General features: G+C 35.6%; 1 protein-coding gene across 1 annotated transcript; it reads left to right on the plus strand.

Annotated features, from left to right (window-relative positions):
* Nucleotides 1-607: 607 nt before the first annotated feature.
* Nucleotides 608-18,677, plus strand: LOC115879545. Its single transcript, XM_030896438.1, has 5 exons — nucleotides 608-701; nucleotides 6,661-6,953; nucleotides 7,993-8,236; nucleotides 8,321-11,617; nucleotides 18,454-18,677. Exons 1-5 carry the CDS (start codon nucleotides 608-610, stop codon nucleotides 18,675-18,677), a joined length of 4,152 nt encoding a protein of 1,383 aa, XP_030752298.1.
* Nucleotides 18,678-19,194: the final 517 nt, after the last annotated feature.

A 19,194-nucleotide genomic window follows, 5' to 3' on the forward strand; every position in this document is an offset into this window, starting at 1 on the left:
GTCCTGTAATGTCATGTCAAGCTTAAAGATCCGGAGCTCCGCCGAAAGTTTACAAGTAAACCCGAAGAAAAGTGTTGAACAAACAACCGAGAAGCTGAGGAAAGGTCAACGTCAAGCATCCGTTTCTAAGGGCAGTCGCCTTCCGATAAAAACGAGTCTACAAAGCCCTGTAGAAGAGTTCCGCAGACGTCAAACTAACAAGTTTTCTGACTCCAAAGATGTATTGCTTAAAAGCTCTGATCGAGTTCCGGTGGAGAAGAATGTTTGCTGGCGATATGGAATTCCCGGACACCTACGTGGTGTATGTCAGAGAAGATTTATTTTGTTCTGTTCCAGATGTGGAACACTCGGCGTGCGATCACAAGATTGCAAGTGTAGATGTATACCTTCCCGTTCAAATCACACCGAATCCTGGGCTGATGGATGTTGGTCAAGAGGAAGATCAACAGGCATCTAAACAGTATCTAAAAAAAAACCCGTCCCGACTGATGAAGTTGTGGAACTCATTTTATTTTGAATTTTTCAGACTATAACGACTCATGACTCATGAGTCACTGCCAGAACTATCTGCAGGCCACACTGGCGCTAACCAACTCCCCACATTCCCATGTATCTGGAAGCCAGTCTAGGCGGAGACAGCAACAATTTGCCAGGGAAGAAGTGGAGAGGTGACATGCAGAAAAAGCCCGATGTCCTGGCCCGTCTGAAAATGCCGGACGTCCAGCAACAGGAGTCTGTCGCCACAATGTCATCAGTCCACAAGTCATCAGATTCTGAGTTTTCATTTCTTGTTCACTTTCTTTAAGGGGTTTTACTTTTCTTTAAAAAAAAAAAAAAGGTGTCAAGTTATATCTTCTGATAGTTAAAGTAAACAAAAAGGGAAATATAATTTTTTTTGTTTTGTATTATTAAGGGAAGAAAAAAGAAAAGAAACGAGTATTGCGCGATTTTAAATCTCTATATTATGTCTACGGGGTTTGGTCCTGGTTAGTTTTTTTTAAGAAAAATTTTAAGAGGGAAACAGAAAGAGGGTAGAGAAGTTTTTTTGTTTAAGGGAATTTACTAGTATCTCTCAGCTAGTCGTGTTTTTTTTTTAAATATGAAAATATTTTGCGACCAATCGTCCTGCGTGCCTGAAGAGTGGCACTAATTCATTGGTGTTATAGGTGTACGGGTCTCCATGACTGACCCATTTGCAGGACTGTTCAACGCCGTTGGACCAAGAGGGACTCCCTAAAAGCTACCCGTATTGGCACTAGTGTTCTCTCAAACACTTTAAACATTGGGATGGCGCCCGAGGAACCGAACCAAGGCAACTCGACGTCAGTGACCTTTCTCTAAAACGGGGGAGCCTCACACTGTTATACTGAGGTATTGTGTTTAGTGCTTCTATATTGGGGTTGTTTTCTTGATTAAGGATATGGCTGTAATGCTCTTTCCAGCGGTTTCTAATTTGCTCTTCCTCTTTTAGAAGTTCGCCATTTTGTGCCATGATTGGGCAGCTTGCCTTCTTGGTTGGGCCGTATACTTCTTTTACAGCCTCGGACAGACCTCTTTACAGAATTTACAATAATCGTGATGCGTGGCGTACTCTTGAATCTGATTAGCCTTTTGTGACCACCAATCATCCTTTAATTGGCGCAGATTTTTTCGAAGCGTGTTTTTGGCTGCTTTAAAGTTGTCTACCAGCCATTGTGTGGATTTGCAGTGACTGCTTGATGTGCTCTATGCTTTTGTTCCAACAAGGTCTGTATATGAGGTTGATTTTCGTTAAACCAGTCTGGTTGTTTCTTTTTGGTGGACTTTCCCAGTACGGCTTTGCTAGTTTTATGAATCGCATCCCTTAATTGTGTCCAGCCTTGTTCAGCTTCCAAGATTGAGACTGAAATTAGCGGTGGAAGTAATTCTTTGGTGGCTTCCCGGAGGGCGTCGGCAGTATTTTTGGTCTCTGGACCCCGTACGTTCAATCTGGTTATGTTGTTTTGCTTTTTACAGTGTGGATGTGTGGGTTTTAACTAGATTTTCATTTTTGAAATTAAAAGTCGGTGGTCAGTGCCGCATTCGACATCTATTCTGGCTTTTGTGAGTCTGACATCTTTTAGATGCGTCCTTCGAACGATTACGTGGTCCAATTGATGCCAGTGACCTGATCTGGGTACTTTCAAACTTGTCCTTCAACATGAACCACGTATTGGTGATGCATAGATTATACTCTATGCATGTTGTTAATAAACGTTCACCATTGCTATTTACGTTTCCTATTCCATGTTTTCCCAATACGTCAGGCCATATTTCCTGTTGTCTACCGACACGAGCATTAAAGTCACCTAGCAAAATGATTCGTTCGTGCTTTGGAATTCGTTGGAGAGCATTTTGTAGAGCTTGGTAAAATTTATCCTTATCCTCAATTTTAGCATCTAGGGTGGGAGCGTAGGCACTAATGATGTTGCCGTAAGATTTGTCTGATATGTGGTACCTTAGGGTCATAAGACGTTCGGAGACACCAATAGGCACTTCTGTTAATTTGGTGGCGATTTCGTTTTTGATTGCAATGCCTACACCATGAATTCTCCTGTGTGTTGCAGGGTGACCTTTCCAAAAGAAGGTGTAATGCTCTTCAGTGAGAATCTCCCCTCATCCGCGAAGCGGGTTTTGCTAAGAGCGGCAACATCTATATTTAGTCGGTGTTCCTGTGAGTTCCTGTGAGATCAATGCTGTTCTTCTCTCTGGTAGATTTGAATTTATCTTGTCCAGTAGATTACGGACGTACCACGCCGCGAACGTGAAACATTGATGTTTTTTGTTTCTCCGATGATTCGCTCGAGTAGGCACCCCTCCCGGAGATCCGATTGAGGGGGTATTTTATCTCCGGATGATGATTTTGTTCCACTCGAATGTTCCATCATTGATGTGTGTTAGCTGCGTGAAAAGGTTTAACTGTAACGGTTACACTGCCGCACAGTTTTGGCTGCAACTGTACCACGGGATGACTATGGCACAGTGAGGACCGCGACGATAGTTCCCTTGTGCTACGTTCTCGGCCGGCTAGAAGTAAGTTTACTACTCCTCTTCCCCAGAAAGATGGTAGGTCTGAGGGGTTGTGTAAGGTTATACCGCCTATACTCGGACGTCAGAGCCTCGTTTGTGTAAACAGGGTGCACCGCGTAAAGGTGAGGTTGACTTTTGGGTAAGCTAGGCTATATGTGTCGCTTCACTACCCCTTGCACCCCCATATTTATGACACATTTATGTGTCATCAGTTTGACGATTTCAAATTGGCCCATGGAGTGTGCCGATCATGCCTTATTTTCTTTATTATATGTATGCGTATGACAGTTTAAATGATAAACGCAGCAAAGTCAGATCATGTCTTATATTTTCAAAAAACACCATTTTCTAATGAAATATCGATTTTAGGTATATGAGAAGCATAATAAAACAAAAAGATTAATCAAAACCTTGTTCGATTATGATACAAAATACAAGGTGTTCCATTTAATATATTAGAGAAGAATATAACATTTAGTTTTGACTCGTCCTGTATATATCAAACAAGATTGCACATTTTCGTAGACCAAATTTTGAAGAAGACACTATTATACAGTACTTCCTGTTAAACTTTTTTAAAATTCTTCGAATTTATAATTTTAAGGGGGCTTTATGTAAGCAGTAAATTTAGTTTAAAAACGGTTATAATTCAAAAACCATGTATAGTATATGTGACATGGTATTTTTGGAACAGAAATTTAGTGGCCACACAAAATCCACTGAGTTAAAAAAAAATATATAATATTTCATTTAAGAATATACAACTTTGGTTTGAAAATATCTTTGAATCACCGTGTATACTGACAAAAATATTTTCAAAATGTGCTGTAGCATTACCACCATAGTAAAAAAATTGAAATAAAATTCACAACTAATATATAGCTTTTTGGAAGCCTGAACCACCCTGTGGATTTTTTAAACAAATAAAAGAGCGGCAAATTTTTCGATTTCACGCCTTGTTTATAGCATATTCCTATTATCTTAAAAGTCCTATAGATCTAATTTAGTAATTATTAAGAAACATCGTACTAATATAACGTTATCGTTTAGGTTAATTTAAAAAATTATCGATTTTATAGACAATAATAGAGTGGCAAATTTTTCCTTTACATGGTGTATTTACGACTAATTTACGGCAATAATTCCACCTAATTTCAGACAATTTGCTTAACGTTTACTGGAATGTTTATTCTAACTTAATATATGACCTTGACTCTAATACATTTTTTGTTGCAGGCGGATAGAGAATGATCGCAGGATATTTTTTTAATTATATCTAAGAACGGCAAATTCCTGCTATACTGTAAAATTGCAAATTATATTCTTTCACCTAAGTGGTGGTTGTGCTAACTTAATATTTCTCCAAAAAATCCTATATGGGTATTTCGCCACTGCAAGAAAAAACAAAAAAAAAATAACTATTTTTGGAGAAATATTAAGTTAGCACAAGCACCATTAAATAAAAAAAAATAGGTGCGAGAACAAATATAGTTTGCAATTTTACAGTATACCAGGAATTTGCCTTTCTTAAGTAAGTAATATAGTATACCAGTAAGGGGGGTAAACTTTAATATCGAGTATGAATAGTTTTGTCGCTAGTTACTACTATTTTCTTTTTCCTACCTTTCAGGTTTAGTGGGTTTAATTTTGGAACGTGCCATTTAGACCTTGTTTTCTGAACGTTCCCTTAAAAAGTTTATAAATAAAGCATCGTCGAACAATATGATTATCAACTCCTGAAGGCGTGTATAAACAATCTTCTCTCTCTTTAGTGCAATGTCTTTTATCGATAACGTTATCAAGCCTATTGCTGCCTTACTTGGACTAGTTCAAACAAAAGGCAGCAATAAGGTGTTTAAACTAGGGTAAAACAACAAAACTACTAGACGTTTAAATTATGCATTAAAAAAGCTTTGATGGTTGGCGAAAAACAAAAATTACAGGCTGCTCTTGTTAGTGTTAAAACTTTAAACAACAATTTAAATTACAACAAAAGAAAGGAGCGGGGTTCAACAAAAAAAAAAGATACTTGTTCTCGTGTTAAATGGGAAGATCTACATTCCGCTTTTGAATCTCGTGTTAGAATAGGCGTCATTATTAACCTACATCATAAAGTTTCTCAACTGTTTTTAAATGATTGTAAGTCAGTCCTTTATCTAAGACGAATTCTGAATATGCTAAAAAGCGTTAATGCTTTAAAAGTGAATGCTGTGTTTTCTGGAGAGTTTACTATCAATAAACCAGATCAGGTAAAGACCGAATTAAAACATTTAAATACGAATAACAAAGTATTTTCTAAGGATACTAATTCGAATCAAATGTCAAAAGTTGACATATGTCATTGTTGGATTCTATCCCTTCCTCCCATCCTTTACCCGAAAAACCTTAGTGGGTACGTAGCCGTAGTCGAACAGGCAGCGTGACAAGATCGGCCGAGTACACAGTGTACACCTCCAAGCGCGCGCTATCCTCAAGTGTTTTATAAGCAAAACAAGTACGAGTCCAGAACGGGAATAAAGGTGAGTGCCCACAGTCCTGATACATTAACTCACCCTAATGAACTGAGCCCCTTAATTCTCGCCCGTAACATTGGTCCTTCCGCCGCAGATCCCTTTCTGAACTACATACATATTTTACTTATACTCAATTAAATTGATTATCATAATTAATTTCTCAAAATTATCTAAATATCATTAATATTTTTGTAATATGTTACTTTAAATATATTCAATAAAATAAATTCTCGAACAAAATCTATATTTATCTTCTCTTTAACGCAGTAAAAAAAGGTAGTACATTTTTTGTCACTGGTTCCACTGGCCAGGAATTAGATCGATCGATTTTTAAATTGCCGTACCGGTGTTAAAAGCGATATCTAGCGCTGTTTCGCGATACTGGTCCGGATATTTCCTTTTTATGCTCAAATTTATCGATACGCATTTAGTCTCAACTCTAGTCTGTTCTCTCTCTTAATAATTTAATTTTTAATTAATAAATACCCTCAATTAATACGAATACCTTAGTAAAAATAATAATTATTTTCTCATATCATATTTTATTGTAGAATATATCATTCTTACTCTCTCTCTCTCTCTCTCTCACACACACACGCACATACACTCTCTCAGTTAATTATTCTATTTCTCTCTTATTCTCTTAATTAATTACTCTCTCTCTCTCTCTCTCTCTCTCTCTCTCAGTTAATTATTATATTCTATAATATTTTATTTTCTCACCTTATAAAGTAAAAATATAATAATTATTTTCTCATATAATATTTTATTGTAGAATATATCATTCTCTCTCTCTCTCGCTCAGTTAATTATTATATTCTATAATATTTTATTTTCTCTCACATTATAGCATTCCATTTCTCTCTTACGCTCTAATTAATTATTATACTCATTTTCGCTATATCTGCAGACGCTCGCAAATTAAAAACTCTTATAGCTCAACGCTCTGTAGAACTTACTAAAATTAAAGAACTTAAAAAATTCGCTGATCAAGCTCTTGAAGATCCAAATTTTCACCCTAACTTTAGATGTAGAGCAAAACACTTAGAAGATATTTATAAAACTTTTGATAAGATTCATAATAATATAATTTTATTAGTTTCCGCACAGGATAATGGCGATATTGATCCTCATGTCAAAATTGAAACTGAATTTAATGATTATTATTTTCACATTGAAGCATTATTCACAAATTTATTTCCGCAAACGAAATCGGAGCTGGATACTAAACAATTACAAAACACTACTGCTCAATGTTCGGTAAAACTTCCTAAAATTGAGGTACCCCATTTTGATGGTGAATTTAAACATTGGCAAACATTTATCGATATGTTTGATTCTCTTATACACTGTAACTCATCTCTTAGTGATATATCGAAATACAACTATCTAGTGAGTTTCTTACGAGGTCCTCCTTTAGCTTTGGTATCTAGTACTCCACTTGCCAATCAAAATTATAATATAGCATATCAAGCCTTAAAATAAGTACGATAAGAAACGTTTGATTGCAAAAGCTCACTGGCAGGCTCTAGAAAATATTAAGCCCATCTCTAACGAAAATAATCATGAAGCTCTAAGAAATATGATTGATATTTATACTCGTAATATTACAATTTTAAATAACTTGGGTTTTCCCACAGAGAGCTGGAGTTTTGTGCTATTTAATATGATTTATGATAGACTTCCAGAAATTTTGCAAACTAATTTTGAACTGGAATGTGGCTCTGTTTTATCACAAGATATGCTATACCTCAAATCATACGATACACTCATTGAATTTTTAGAAAAACAATGTTCAGCTAAAGATACAATCTCTCTAACTAAATCGTTTTCTCATTTTAATAAAAATAGTAATTATGACAAAACCAAAACTAAGTATTCTCAAAAAAGTTATAAAAATAAACCTACCTCTTCCTTTGTTGTCAACACTCAGTTGAAACAAAATTTAACTTGTCAAGTTTGTAACAAGGATCATTTTATTTATAACTGCCCAAAATTTAGTGCTTTTACTCCAAAACAGAGATATGATTTAATTAAATCCCGAAGTTGGTGCTCAATCTGTCTCGGCACTAGACATTCTTCTAAGAGTTGTAATTCTCGTTCCTCATGCCGAACTTGTGGCAAAAAACATCATTCGCTTTTACATTTCGAAGGTCAAATAACAGCTCCTGTAAACATTCCTCCATCCACTTCATCGCAAGCTCTTCCAGTTCTGCAAGCAAGCAGCTCTATCTCAGAAGTTGTATCTACAAATTTATTTGCCAAACATAAGAATTAAGCTCTTCTTTCTACAGCATTAATAAATGTTCAAGATGCGTGGGGTAATTTTCATGTAATACGCGCTGTAATTGACAGTGGAAGTGAAAGTCACTTTATTTCAAAATCTTGTTTTAATAAATTAGGTTTATCTAAATTTTTCCTCCCCATCCAGTTGTGTGGCATCGGGAAAAATATTTCCAAAGGTTCTCACGGTGTTAGATGCAACATTAAACCTATTGGAAAGTCTGATCCGATCTACTCCTTGGAGTTTATCATATTAAATGAAATTAGTGATAATTTACCGATTAATTCTCTTCCCGTTGAACAGTTCTCAAAGTTTTCTCAATTGCCCTTAGCGGATCCCAACTTTCACCTCTCTAAACCCGTAGATATACTTTTGGGTGCAGATATTTATGGTTTCTTGATAACAGGAAACAAACTCCTCTCAGATCCAGATTAACCCGTCGCTTTAGAAACTATATTTGGATGGATAATTACAGGAAGAGTTAAAACATCTAGTGTTTCGCTCTCTGTAAACTCATACTTTCTTACCTCTTATGCTTCCTTGGATCAATCACTTCAAAGATTCTGGGAGTTAGAGGACGTTCCACAATCCTCCACGCTTTCTTCAGGTGAAAAGCTTGCCGAAGAACACTTTTGTAAAACATTTTCACGCACTCTTTATGGACGTTATAAAGTATCTTTACCATTTAAAACTTTGGAACCGATCTTTGAAGGTTCTAGAGATGTCGCCCTTCGTAGATTTTTCTCGCTCGAAAAACGATTGCTTCGAAACCCCCAACTTTATTCTCAATATTCTAATTACATGTGTGAATATTTAGATTCTCAATATATGATTGCCGTGCAAAATTCTTCTCCCAACGCTTATTCTTATTATCTGCCTCATCATTGCGTAATCCGACCAGATAGTCTCACGACCAAACTTAGAGTTGTCTTTGATGCTTCCGCTCGAGATTACACAAATAAATCTTTGAATGACACTCTCTTTACTGGGCCAAAATTACAGTCAGATATTTTATCTATTTTACTTCGATTTAGATCGCATTTGATTGTATTTGCTAGCGATATTAAACAAATGTTTTGTCAAATTCTTGTTAATGAAAATCATACTGAATACCTCAAAATTTTATGGCGATTTAACGCTAATGAGCCCATTCAAGAATACAAACTTACTCGCGTTACTTTTGGTTTAAGCTGTAGCCCATTTTTAGCCATTCGAGTTATAAAACAAATTGCTTTAGAAAATTTAGTAAAATATCCCGAAGCATCAAAGATTTTAGATATGGATACGTATGTCGATGATATTATATCTGGTTGCGATTCTCTTTCTCTTGCTATAAAAATTCAACGCGATCTCATTTCTATACTCAAACACAGCGGTTTTGAACTTAGAAAATGGACTTCGAATAGCTCAGATTTTCTTTCTCAGTTATCTCCAAATGAATGCAAAATGGATTCTTCTCTCTCTTTAAATATACATTCTCTTTCTTTCTCTAAAGTTCTAGGACTAAACTGGAATCCCTCTACAGATGAATTTTTCTTTGATTCACCAGCGGTATCCTTGACAAACAAAATCTGTAACAAACGCAATATTCTTTCACAACTCGCAAGCATATTCGATCCCTGTGGCATGTTAGTTCCTCTCACTCTTCACCTAAAACTGATTATACAAGATTTGTGGAAGTTAGGTATAAATTGGGATGATCCTGCTCCCAATAACATTGCTACATCTTGGCATCAACTCGTTCAAGAATTACCTTGTATTTTCTCTCTCAAAGTTCCTCGATATTTTCTCACTCTCAAATATTTATCCCTGGAAGTACATGGTTTTTGTGATGCTAGTGAAGAAGGCTATTGTGCAGTAATTTATTTCAGGATAATTCTTCCAGATAACTCTGTAAAAACAAATTTTGTCTGCGCTAAAGGCAAAGTAGCTCCACTCAAAAAAATCTCAATTCCAAGACTGGAACTCTGTGCAGCCTTACTTCTGACCAGGTTAATTGATTTCGTTAGAACTTCACTTTCTAATAAACTTATTAATGTTGGTTCGATTGCATGGTCCGACTCGATGGTTGTTTTGCATTGGCTTAAAAGTGAACCATATAAGTGGAACACCTTTGTAAGCAATCGAGTTTCCCAAATTCAAGAGAAATTACCTCCTTCTTGTTGGCGTCATGTAGTCTCCAAAGACAACCCCGCTGATCCAGGTTCTCGTGGTCTTCAACCTAGCGAGTTACTCGACAATGCCTTATGGTGGGCGGGACCTCCATGGCTAAGCCAACCGGAATCTTATTGGCCGCAATCCATTTTTACTTTCCCTGAAACTGAAGAAGAACAACGAAAAGTTATATTGACATGTACTTCACAGCCCTCATTGGTTGATACTCTCTTTGAAAAGTTCTATTCTTTCTCTAAAATTATAAATATTGTCACGTTTTGCAGACGCTTTCTCTATAATACTCGACATTCTAAATCTCATAAAACCTCTCCTCTCTCGAAATTTGAAATAAATGAAACTCTAGAATGTATTATTAAATGTGTTCAATCACAATATTATGCTAGGGAAATTCTCTTAATAAATAATCGCAAATCTCTACCTAAATACTTACGAAAATTGACCCCCTTTCTCGACACCAATGGAATTCTTAGAGTTGGTGGTCGCTTGCGCAATGCTTCTCTAAATTTCTCTCAAAAACATCCCGCACTCTTACCCAATAATCATAAATTTACTACTCTACTCATAGAATATACTCATAAACTCTATTTGCATCCCGGTCCACAAACTCTTCACTATATTCTCGCTCAACAATATTGGATTGTTTCTGCTAGAAAAACAATTCGTAGTGTTCTCTTTAAATGTCCTCAATGTTTTCGCGCTAATCCAGTAATGCCTCAGCCTCCTATTATGGGAGATATTCCTGCTATAAGACTTTCTCAAGTAAAACCTTTCTCTGAAGTTGGATGCGACTATGGCGGTACATTCTCTTTATTAAGATATCGTGCACGAGGTGCTAAGTCCTGTAAAGCCTATATTTGCTTATTTGTGTGCATGGCCACGAAAGCTTTGCACTTAGAACTGGTTTCCGAACTTTCCTCCGAGACTTTTCTGGGTGCACTGCGTCGATTCATTTCTCGTAGAGGTCGCTGCAATCATATTTATTCCGATTGTGGAACGAACTTTGTCGGAGCTTCTAGAGAACTGATTAATATGCTAAAATCCGCCGCTGAGCAAGAACAAATTTCCTGGCACTTCAATCCTCCAAGCGCGCCTCATTTTGGTGGCCTGTGGGAAGCAGGAATAAAGTCTGTAAAAACTCACATTAAAAGGGTTATTGGTGATCAATTGCTCACGTATGAGGAATTTTATACGCTACTGGTTCAAATAGAAGCAGTGCTTAATTCTCGTCCATTGTGTCCACAAAGCTCTGGTCCTAATGATTTGTCAGTTCTTACTCCAGGACATTTTTTGTCCCAAGAGCCGTTAAAGGCCCCTCCGGAAGATGATCTTTCCGGGATAAAATTAAATCATCTCTCTCGCTGGCAGTTGATATCACGCTTGCACCAAAGCTTTTGGAGCCGATGGTCTAAAGAATACCTTCAAACACTTTTACAAAGAGCTAAATGGAATGACTCTACTATTCCAATAGAAATAAACTCGGTTGTTTTAATAAAGGATGATAATCTAATTCCGCTCAAATGGAGCATTGGAAGAGTCTTAGAGATTCACCCGGGCCATGATCGTGTTACACGCGTGGTTACTTTAAAAACAGCAAAAGGCATTCTTAAAAGACAAAGATATGCCCACTGCCTTACTGCAAATCTCAAAATTAAAATTTACTCTCTAAAAAAAACATAATCGCAAAAAAAAAAACATAATCTCAAAATAAACATAATTCGCATCTCTTATTTAATTACTTTTCTCTACTCTATAACAAATGTAAACTCTCTTAATATTTAATTAAATTACACTCATACATTAACCCTAATAATGCATTTTTATAAATTTCCTCTAAATTTAACTCCATAAATTTCACTCTTACTTTCTTTTAAACATAACGCATTTTTTCACTTTTTTTTTACTTTACTATTCTCAAACGAAAATGGAAAATATTTCATTTTGGTGGGCGGTATGTTGGATTCTATCCCTTCCTCCCATCCTTTACCCGAAAAACCTTAGTGGGTACGTAGCCGTAGTCGAATAGGAGCGTGACAAGATCGGCCGAGTACACAGTGTACACCTCCAAGCGCGCGCTATCCTCAAGTGTTTTATAAGCAAAACGACAAGTACGAGTCCAGAACGGGAATAAAGGTGAGTGCCCACAGTCCTGATACATTAACTCACCCTAATGAACTGAGCCCCTTAATTCTCGCCCGTAACAGTCATTCTATTCAGAGTGTCATTTTCTATCGAATAAAGTAAAAAAAATACCGAGGGTGTCATTTAAAAATTAACAGTTGTAGTCATTTCCGGTGAAACAGGAAGTGACCAAAAACAATTGAATACGTCAATCAATCCTAATTTATGTCATATACTAACATACCAAATTTCGTTTTATTATCTGAAAAAAATAAAGAAAATAGTTAAGAGTGAACCACTTTTGAGACGCACTCGGTATGTTTAACGTCAATATACAAGTAATAGAGAGATATCGGTAAACCGAATAGGTGTTATTTCCTTTACGTGAGGTGGTATTAACTCTCTTCATTTATAGTTATCGGATCGGAAAGAATTCTGTTCACATCGCGTCGCGTCCGCCATGCGTCCGCTATTTAAACTTAACCTAACTTTGAATTTAAAACTTTGAAATTGTTTTGTTTACTAGTTATTTTATAACTAAAGGATTAAAGTGCTTATTTCCAGTGCTTTATTGTTCAACGTCTGCCAGTGGGTTTAGGGCAACAAATTTTCTTAGAAGGGCTAAGTCGTCATCTGCTGTAAACCTAAGCCTCTTTATAGGTTCTTTAATATTGGAAGAGGTGGAATCCATATTTTGGGATTTATTTAATTAAAACTAATCCCAGCTACTTAAATATTAAATTACCTAATAAAACTAAAGTAATAATTCAAAACAATTCAAACATAACCTAAAATAAAAGATCTCGTCGGCCGGCCCCGGTTGTCAAATACCTGCAGATGCCCATTTAAGCAATTTTTAAACGTTATTTAGAAATAGAGCTTAGTGTAATTGATCCGCAAATTACGTCAGGCGGTAACGTTATTAGCGGGCGTTGCGTTAAAAAGTGACTCGTGCATATCGTAACTGTCAAAATAAGGTACGAGTAAAATAAAATACTGCATGACGCTATTCGGTTTACCGCTATCTCTCTAATATCTTGGAAACTGTGCATTTTCGAAACACAGTTTAAATGGCGCGCATATAGAACTCCACTAGCACTATTTGTAGAGGCCTCACCATAGACTTAAAATATAACATAGACTACACTATTTACATCTAAACGCGGTCAAACAATCTTTTTTGTACACATGTATACACATCGACCGAACCTTCCTCATCCAGCCTATGTTGTCACGTCTTTAATATTATCAATATTTTTTTTTCTTGTTATACACATATATTGAGATATTAATCTACATTTTAATAAAGTAGGTTTTAATATTCCATATATGTATTAAATAGTCCTTATACTACTAAATTATAAGTCGGATACTATTTAAAAAGGATAAGTTCTTTACAATATGGCACCGATTAGAGGCAAGGTCGCCTATTCATTCATTTATTTACCTTGTAGTACGCGTCGCACGTGTGCGTATAGCTTTGTTGCCGCTATGTCTCCGGCTGTATTAACGCATTTTCTTAGCTTGTAGCAAAGATAATTCTTGTTAACTATAATATTCTTTGCTTGTAGTCCTTAAGTGTTTATTTTATTTACATTTTCTGTTCAAGAACTATAAAATATGGTTCGCCAGAGCCAAATTTGCAAAAAATTTGACTTAAATAATCCATTTAAGTCTTGAAACGACTTTCGACTGGTAGGCAACTCTAAATTTACCCATTGGGAGTCAGTGGCGTTGTTGTAGAAAGGCGCTTATTTAGATAATATTTTAGTAAAATGTAAAATTTGAAGTTTTTCTCTTACATAATCATTTATATAAAGGTTTTTGTAACAAAATCATAATTATTATAACCCTGTTAATAATTAATAATGTTTTTATTAAAAATATATTCCGGTTTATTCTAAAATTATCTTCAGAATCTAAAATAACATACAAGAATTTTAAAATGATATTACATTATGAAACAATATTTTTTAATATACCGGGTTCGTCTCAAAAGTGGCTCACCCCTATAACTTTTTTATTTTTTCAGATAAAAAAAAACAGATTTGTATGTTAGTAGGTATATGACATAAATTAGGATTAATTGGACGTATTCAATTGTTTTTCGCCTCTTCCTGTTTCACCAGAAATGATTACATCTTTTGATTTTTAAAGGCACCCTCGGTATATTGCTACTTCATTCGATAAAAAATGACACTCTAAATAGAATGACATATCATATGTCAACTTTTGACATTGTCGCTTAAAAACAAATCGTATTTTAAATTTCAATCCAGGGTGCCATGGTGTTGTTAAAAACACTTTTTTAACACAAGTTTTAATCAAGGAGCCTTGAAAAATAGTTTTGATCGTCTAATGGGTTTCGTGTCTTGTCTAGGCCGGTTAAAATATGTACAAATCGTATTTTTAATCATATGTCAATTTTTTCAAATGGAACAAGGGTGACTCATTAGCATATTTGGAAAAAGCATTTTTTTATGAATATATTGATACCACACACTTGGTATTTCGAGTCAAATTGTCGTTATAAATCGCGTGTTACAATTACAATTAAAACATATGCGAAAATATCAAAAGTTGACACATGATATGTCATTCTATTCAGAGTGCCATTTTCTATTGAATAAAGTAGAAATATACCGAGGGTGCCATTTAAAAATTAAAAGTTATTGCCATTTCCGGTGAAACAGGAAGTAGCCAAAAACAATTGAATGCGTCAATCAATCCTAATTTATGTCATATACTAACATACTAAATCTTGTTTTTTTATTTGAAAAAATAAAAAAAATATGGGGATGAGCCACTTTTGGGACGCACCCGGTATAATAAAGACAGTACCGAGTTAAATAAATGTAGTTTTCATTTTATCCACTTCCTATCACCTTCCTTGCTTTAATGGAACAGATTTCTGTTTTCTCTAATTTACATAAATAAGACATCACTTAACCAGAAAAAAAAATTACAACAATCCTAATTTTTTTTTCTCTCTCCCTGTCGCCGATTCTATTATATTATCTGTAGAATAGATCTTGTTTTGATTAATATTAGGGGTTGTAAATGTTTGACTAAAATTAATATTTTTTTTTAATAATTTCAAAAATTACGTAATTTCGATTATAAAATTATTTCTTCTATAACATGTATTTTATTATTTTTATCCTTTTTGGATTCTAAGACGTTTTTTCTAAACTTTTATTCAAAACAACCTCTCCTAAATCTTAATAAAATATAAAAAAGTTTAAATACGATATATTTTTAATTTAATTATAGCTTCATTAAAATAAAAAAATTACCCGGCTATGATACAGAGAGTTCAGGTGTACTTGAGAAACGAAAGACAGTGTTGCGTTTCTCGTCAGAGTTGTCAGGGAACGACCGTTACGACAAAGACAACCTATCTATCGCTCGTGTCGCACTATTATATATATATTTAGGTTATAACCTAAAACAATAACAAGACATTGTCTGACCGCATGTTCCAGCTATTTATGAATGAGATGCTCGGTCTATATTTTATTTTAAGTCTATGGGCTTAAAATAAGTCTCACTGGTTGTTTAGCTACTTATGGTATGGTTTCGCTTGTGCGTCTGGTGGCTGCGTTCAGGCGCAACTGCCGGCTGCAGCACTAACGGCGCGGTTGGTATGGTTCCGCTTGTGCGTCTGGCAGCTGAGTCCGGACGCAACCGCCGCGTTCTTAACCCTCCGTCTTAGCAGTACCTAATTATTGAAAATAAGTTACAATTAAAAATATTTTAGATACATGCTTACCGTTTTTTTCTATCAATACACATATTTTCTCCCATACTGCGTCTTTGATAGACACATTTTTATAGTCCCGTTGCTCGGGATTATAAATATCACTATACTTCCTCACTTAGTCAATTAATTTCATCCCTATAGCAGAGGAGTTTGGTGCCATAATTATAAAGACATGCCACATCAACGTGGCGAGTTCAACATCTGTGCGGCTAGACTGAGACACGTCCCAGTAGATCGGCAGACGCATCTCAGACGTCGGGCAGTACGGCTGACAGCACTTTCAGATGGAGTGGACCGTCTGCGACGGAGCGTCCGCGACTTCAAGCGAGTACCATGAGTTTATATGAACAATATCACATGGGCGCATATCATAGTAGAAGGAAAAGAGTAGTTGCACTCTCCCAAATATTTTCTGCCAGTTTTTACAATCTGTCCAATATCGGCAGATTGCAGAGCGTCTCAGTTGAGTTCCGTCCGTCGACCTGCGAGGGTCGAGCGTTGCGTCCCAGTACAGAGACGGATTGACAAAAAATGAATGCCTTACTGTATTCTGCTATTGGTTGTAGTAATGGTTCAAAAAATTATGCTTTGAGTTTTTTTTTGAGAGTCATTTGTGATCATGTTTGTGTTCAGTTTAATTTTCTCATGACTGATTACTACTTAATAATTTGATATTATTTTCATTTAAACCTCATTTTTTTATTGATTTTACTTTTGACAGCCATCCCTACTTGCTGTTTAACCAACTGCACCATCATTGACAAAAATTTGCTAGTACCGAAAGTACCGAAAAAAACTGGAAATCCCGATCCCTTAGAGGCATAGTACCGAAATTACCGGTTCCGAAAAACAGCTCCGGTTTCGGAAACGCTACCATAACCGTATCATAACCGTGAATTTCCCCATACAGGGTGAGTCTTAAATAAGTGCAAATATTTTTAAGGGTAGTATATTTTGGCCCCAGAAATATGAGGATTTTTCTGCGCAATTTCTTTTTTGAAAAAAAAAATCTGGAGATTTTTTTAGTTTTTACATAATTTCTTGATACCGTGATACCTTCGGGACTCGATAACAATAACTAAAAAATTATTCTTTTATTACGTGAGAAAGTAGTGATGCTATTTCTCATTGTTCTTGCTTCTTTTCTCTTTTTAAATTTCTGCAATGTTTATTAGCAAATATTGAAGTTCAAATATGTTATTCTATTATTTCGTACAATGTGTTGTTCAATGTATAAGTTATCTAATGAAAATCACCTAACCAATATATTACTACAAAACAAACACATTAATGTAAAAATTTAACCTGTTTTAAATTAAATAAAAGCTGTAAAAAATCTTTGAAATAGATAATAATATAAAAATATGTCATTATATATTTTTCCGCATTTTTTCCCATCAGAAGATTTTCAGATACAGAAAAATTGTTACTTACACGAAATGTGAAAATATTCTATTTTCGAGCAAATTTTACTTGATGATTTTTTTTTATTTTAATTTATTGTGAACTCATATTAAGTACATCTCTGTGAAACTATGGGGAGTGCCACGACTATACTTTGACTAGTTATAGACCACGACTATATAGCTATGTCAGTGGTCACGGGATGCGAGAACAAGGGCATATAAAGTGGCAGAAAAAGAACAAAGGATTTGACAAGGAGTAAACCTATACTAGTTTCCTTACAGCGCTCTCAGATGGAGCGGACCGTCCGCGACGGACCGTCCGTCGTGTTTTTCAAGATAGCCGTCGGACGGAGCATACACGCCCATGGCAAATTGTTCATATAAATTCATGGTACTTGCTCGAAGTCGCGGACGCTCCGTCGCGGACGGTCCGCTCCATCTGAAAGCGCTGTTATACTACGTGCGTATGCTCCGTCCGACGCCTGTCTTTAAAAAATACGACGGACGGTCCGCTCCATCTGAAAGAGCTGTGAGACGCACAAGCGGAACCGGTTATAGAGCAAATCCAATTAGTCAGAGAGTTGCGGTCGGCGGTTGCGTCCGGGCGCAGCCGCCAGACGCACTAGCGTAACCATACCGTTACCCGTTTCCGAGAGGAAACATCTTATTTTTATTTACACCTTTATTTTTATTTTTTTTGGTTGGCATAATTTAATATGGCGACCAAACGCCAAAATTTTCGAAATGACTTCAGGTTTAATTTCAACATTAACACTTTAAAAAATATTTAGAATCATAAAAAATGCCTCCTAAAAAACTTACGGGATTTAATATCTCGACCGGACTATTAGTGAAAATTATACTATGCCCGAAGGCCGAGTTTAAAAGTCAATAAAATGAATTAGTGCATGTTTTTTAAGTTATTAGGATAATTAAAAAACGCGTTTTAATGTCTAAAAGCGACTAAAAATCCCTCCGTATTTCAAAAATAAAATAGAACTAAAAATATAATTCTATAGTTTGGAGTTTTCTTAAAGTAGACCACATACGTAGAGTTACCTAGTTAGTCTCTTCAAGTTTTGTCCCAAGCTTTTGAGATGATGCTAGGTGAAATGGTCAAACTAAGCTCATCAATACCATTCATAGCTCCAGAATCCTTCTGCGGCCCTGCAAAAGTATCCACAAGAATGGCCATAAAACAGTGGATTTCCAGCATATCTCTAGGTGGATCTACTAACAGGAAATTTTTTAGCCAGCTTAACGGACATCTAAGGCAAATGAAATTGACGGGCAAAGCCATGTACAGATTTTCTCAATCTGAACAAAAAACGACAGAACGTATTCTATGGCAGCAAAATCGAGTTTTCTAATGAAAATAATCATCAAATTTTATTAAGTAACCAGTCATGAGAAAATTAACATGAACAACAATTTGAAAAAAAACTTATAATTTTGAATTAAAAATGCAAATGCCTATAAAAACATATCATGAAATACCATACAATCGAAGTAAAAACGGCGTCAAAGACGGCTGGGGAATGACAATCGATGGTAATTTTGGAGAGGTCAAGCCCTAGACATCACTTACTTGGCTTCTACTATTCTTTATTTTTAATGGCGTTTACTGCTAGTTAAGAGGGTTAAAATGATTATATTAAATAAAAAATATTTTTTCTACAAACGTCAAAAAATGACAAGGTTCGCGATTGATAGTAATGTGCTAAGTGACACATTTTTTTTCATTTTCCTACGTTACCATGACACGGTGCGCGAAGTAATGCGCGAAATGCCTATTTCGCACACTGCATGTAAATTATATGGGATTTTGCAATTTTGATTTTTTATAAAATGAACAACTAAATCATAACTAATTATTTATTTCGAAAT

Source organism: Sitophilus oryzae, unplaced genomic scaffold, assembly GCF_002938485.1.
Source record: "Sitophilus oryzae breed Bouriz unplaced genomic scaffold, Soryzae_2.0 scaffold_1582_pilon_pilon, whole genome shotgun sequence".
NCBI classification, from domain to species: domain Eukaryota; kingdom Metazoa; phylum Arthropoda; class Insecta; order Coleoptera; family Curculionidae; genus Sitophilus; species Sitophilus oryzae.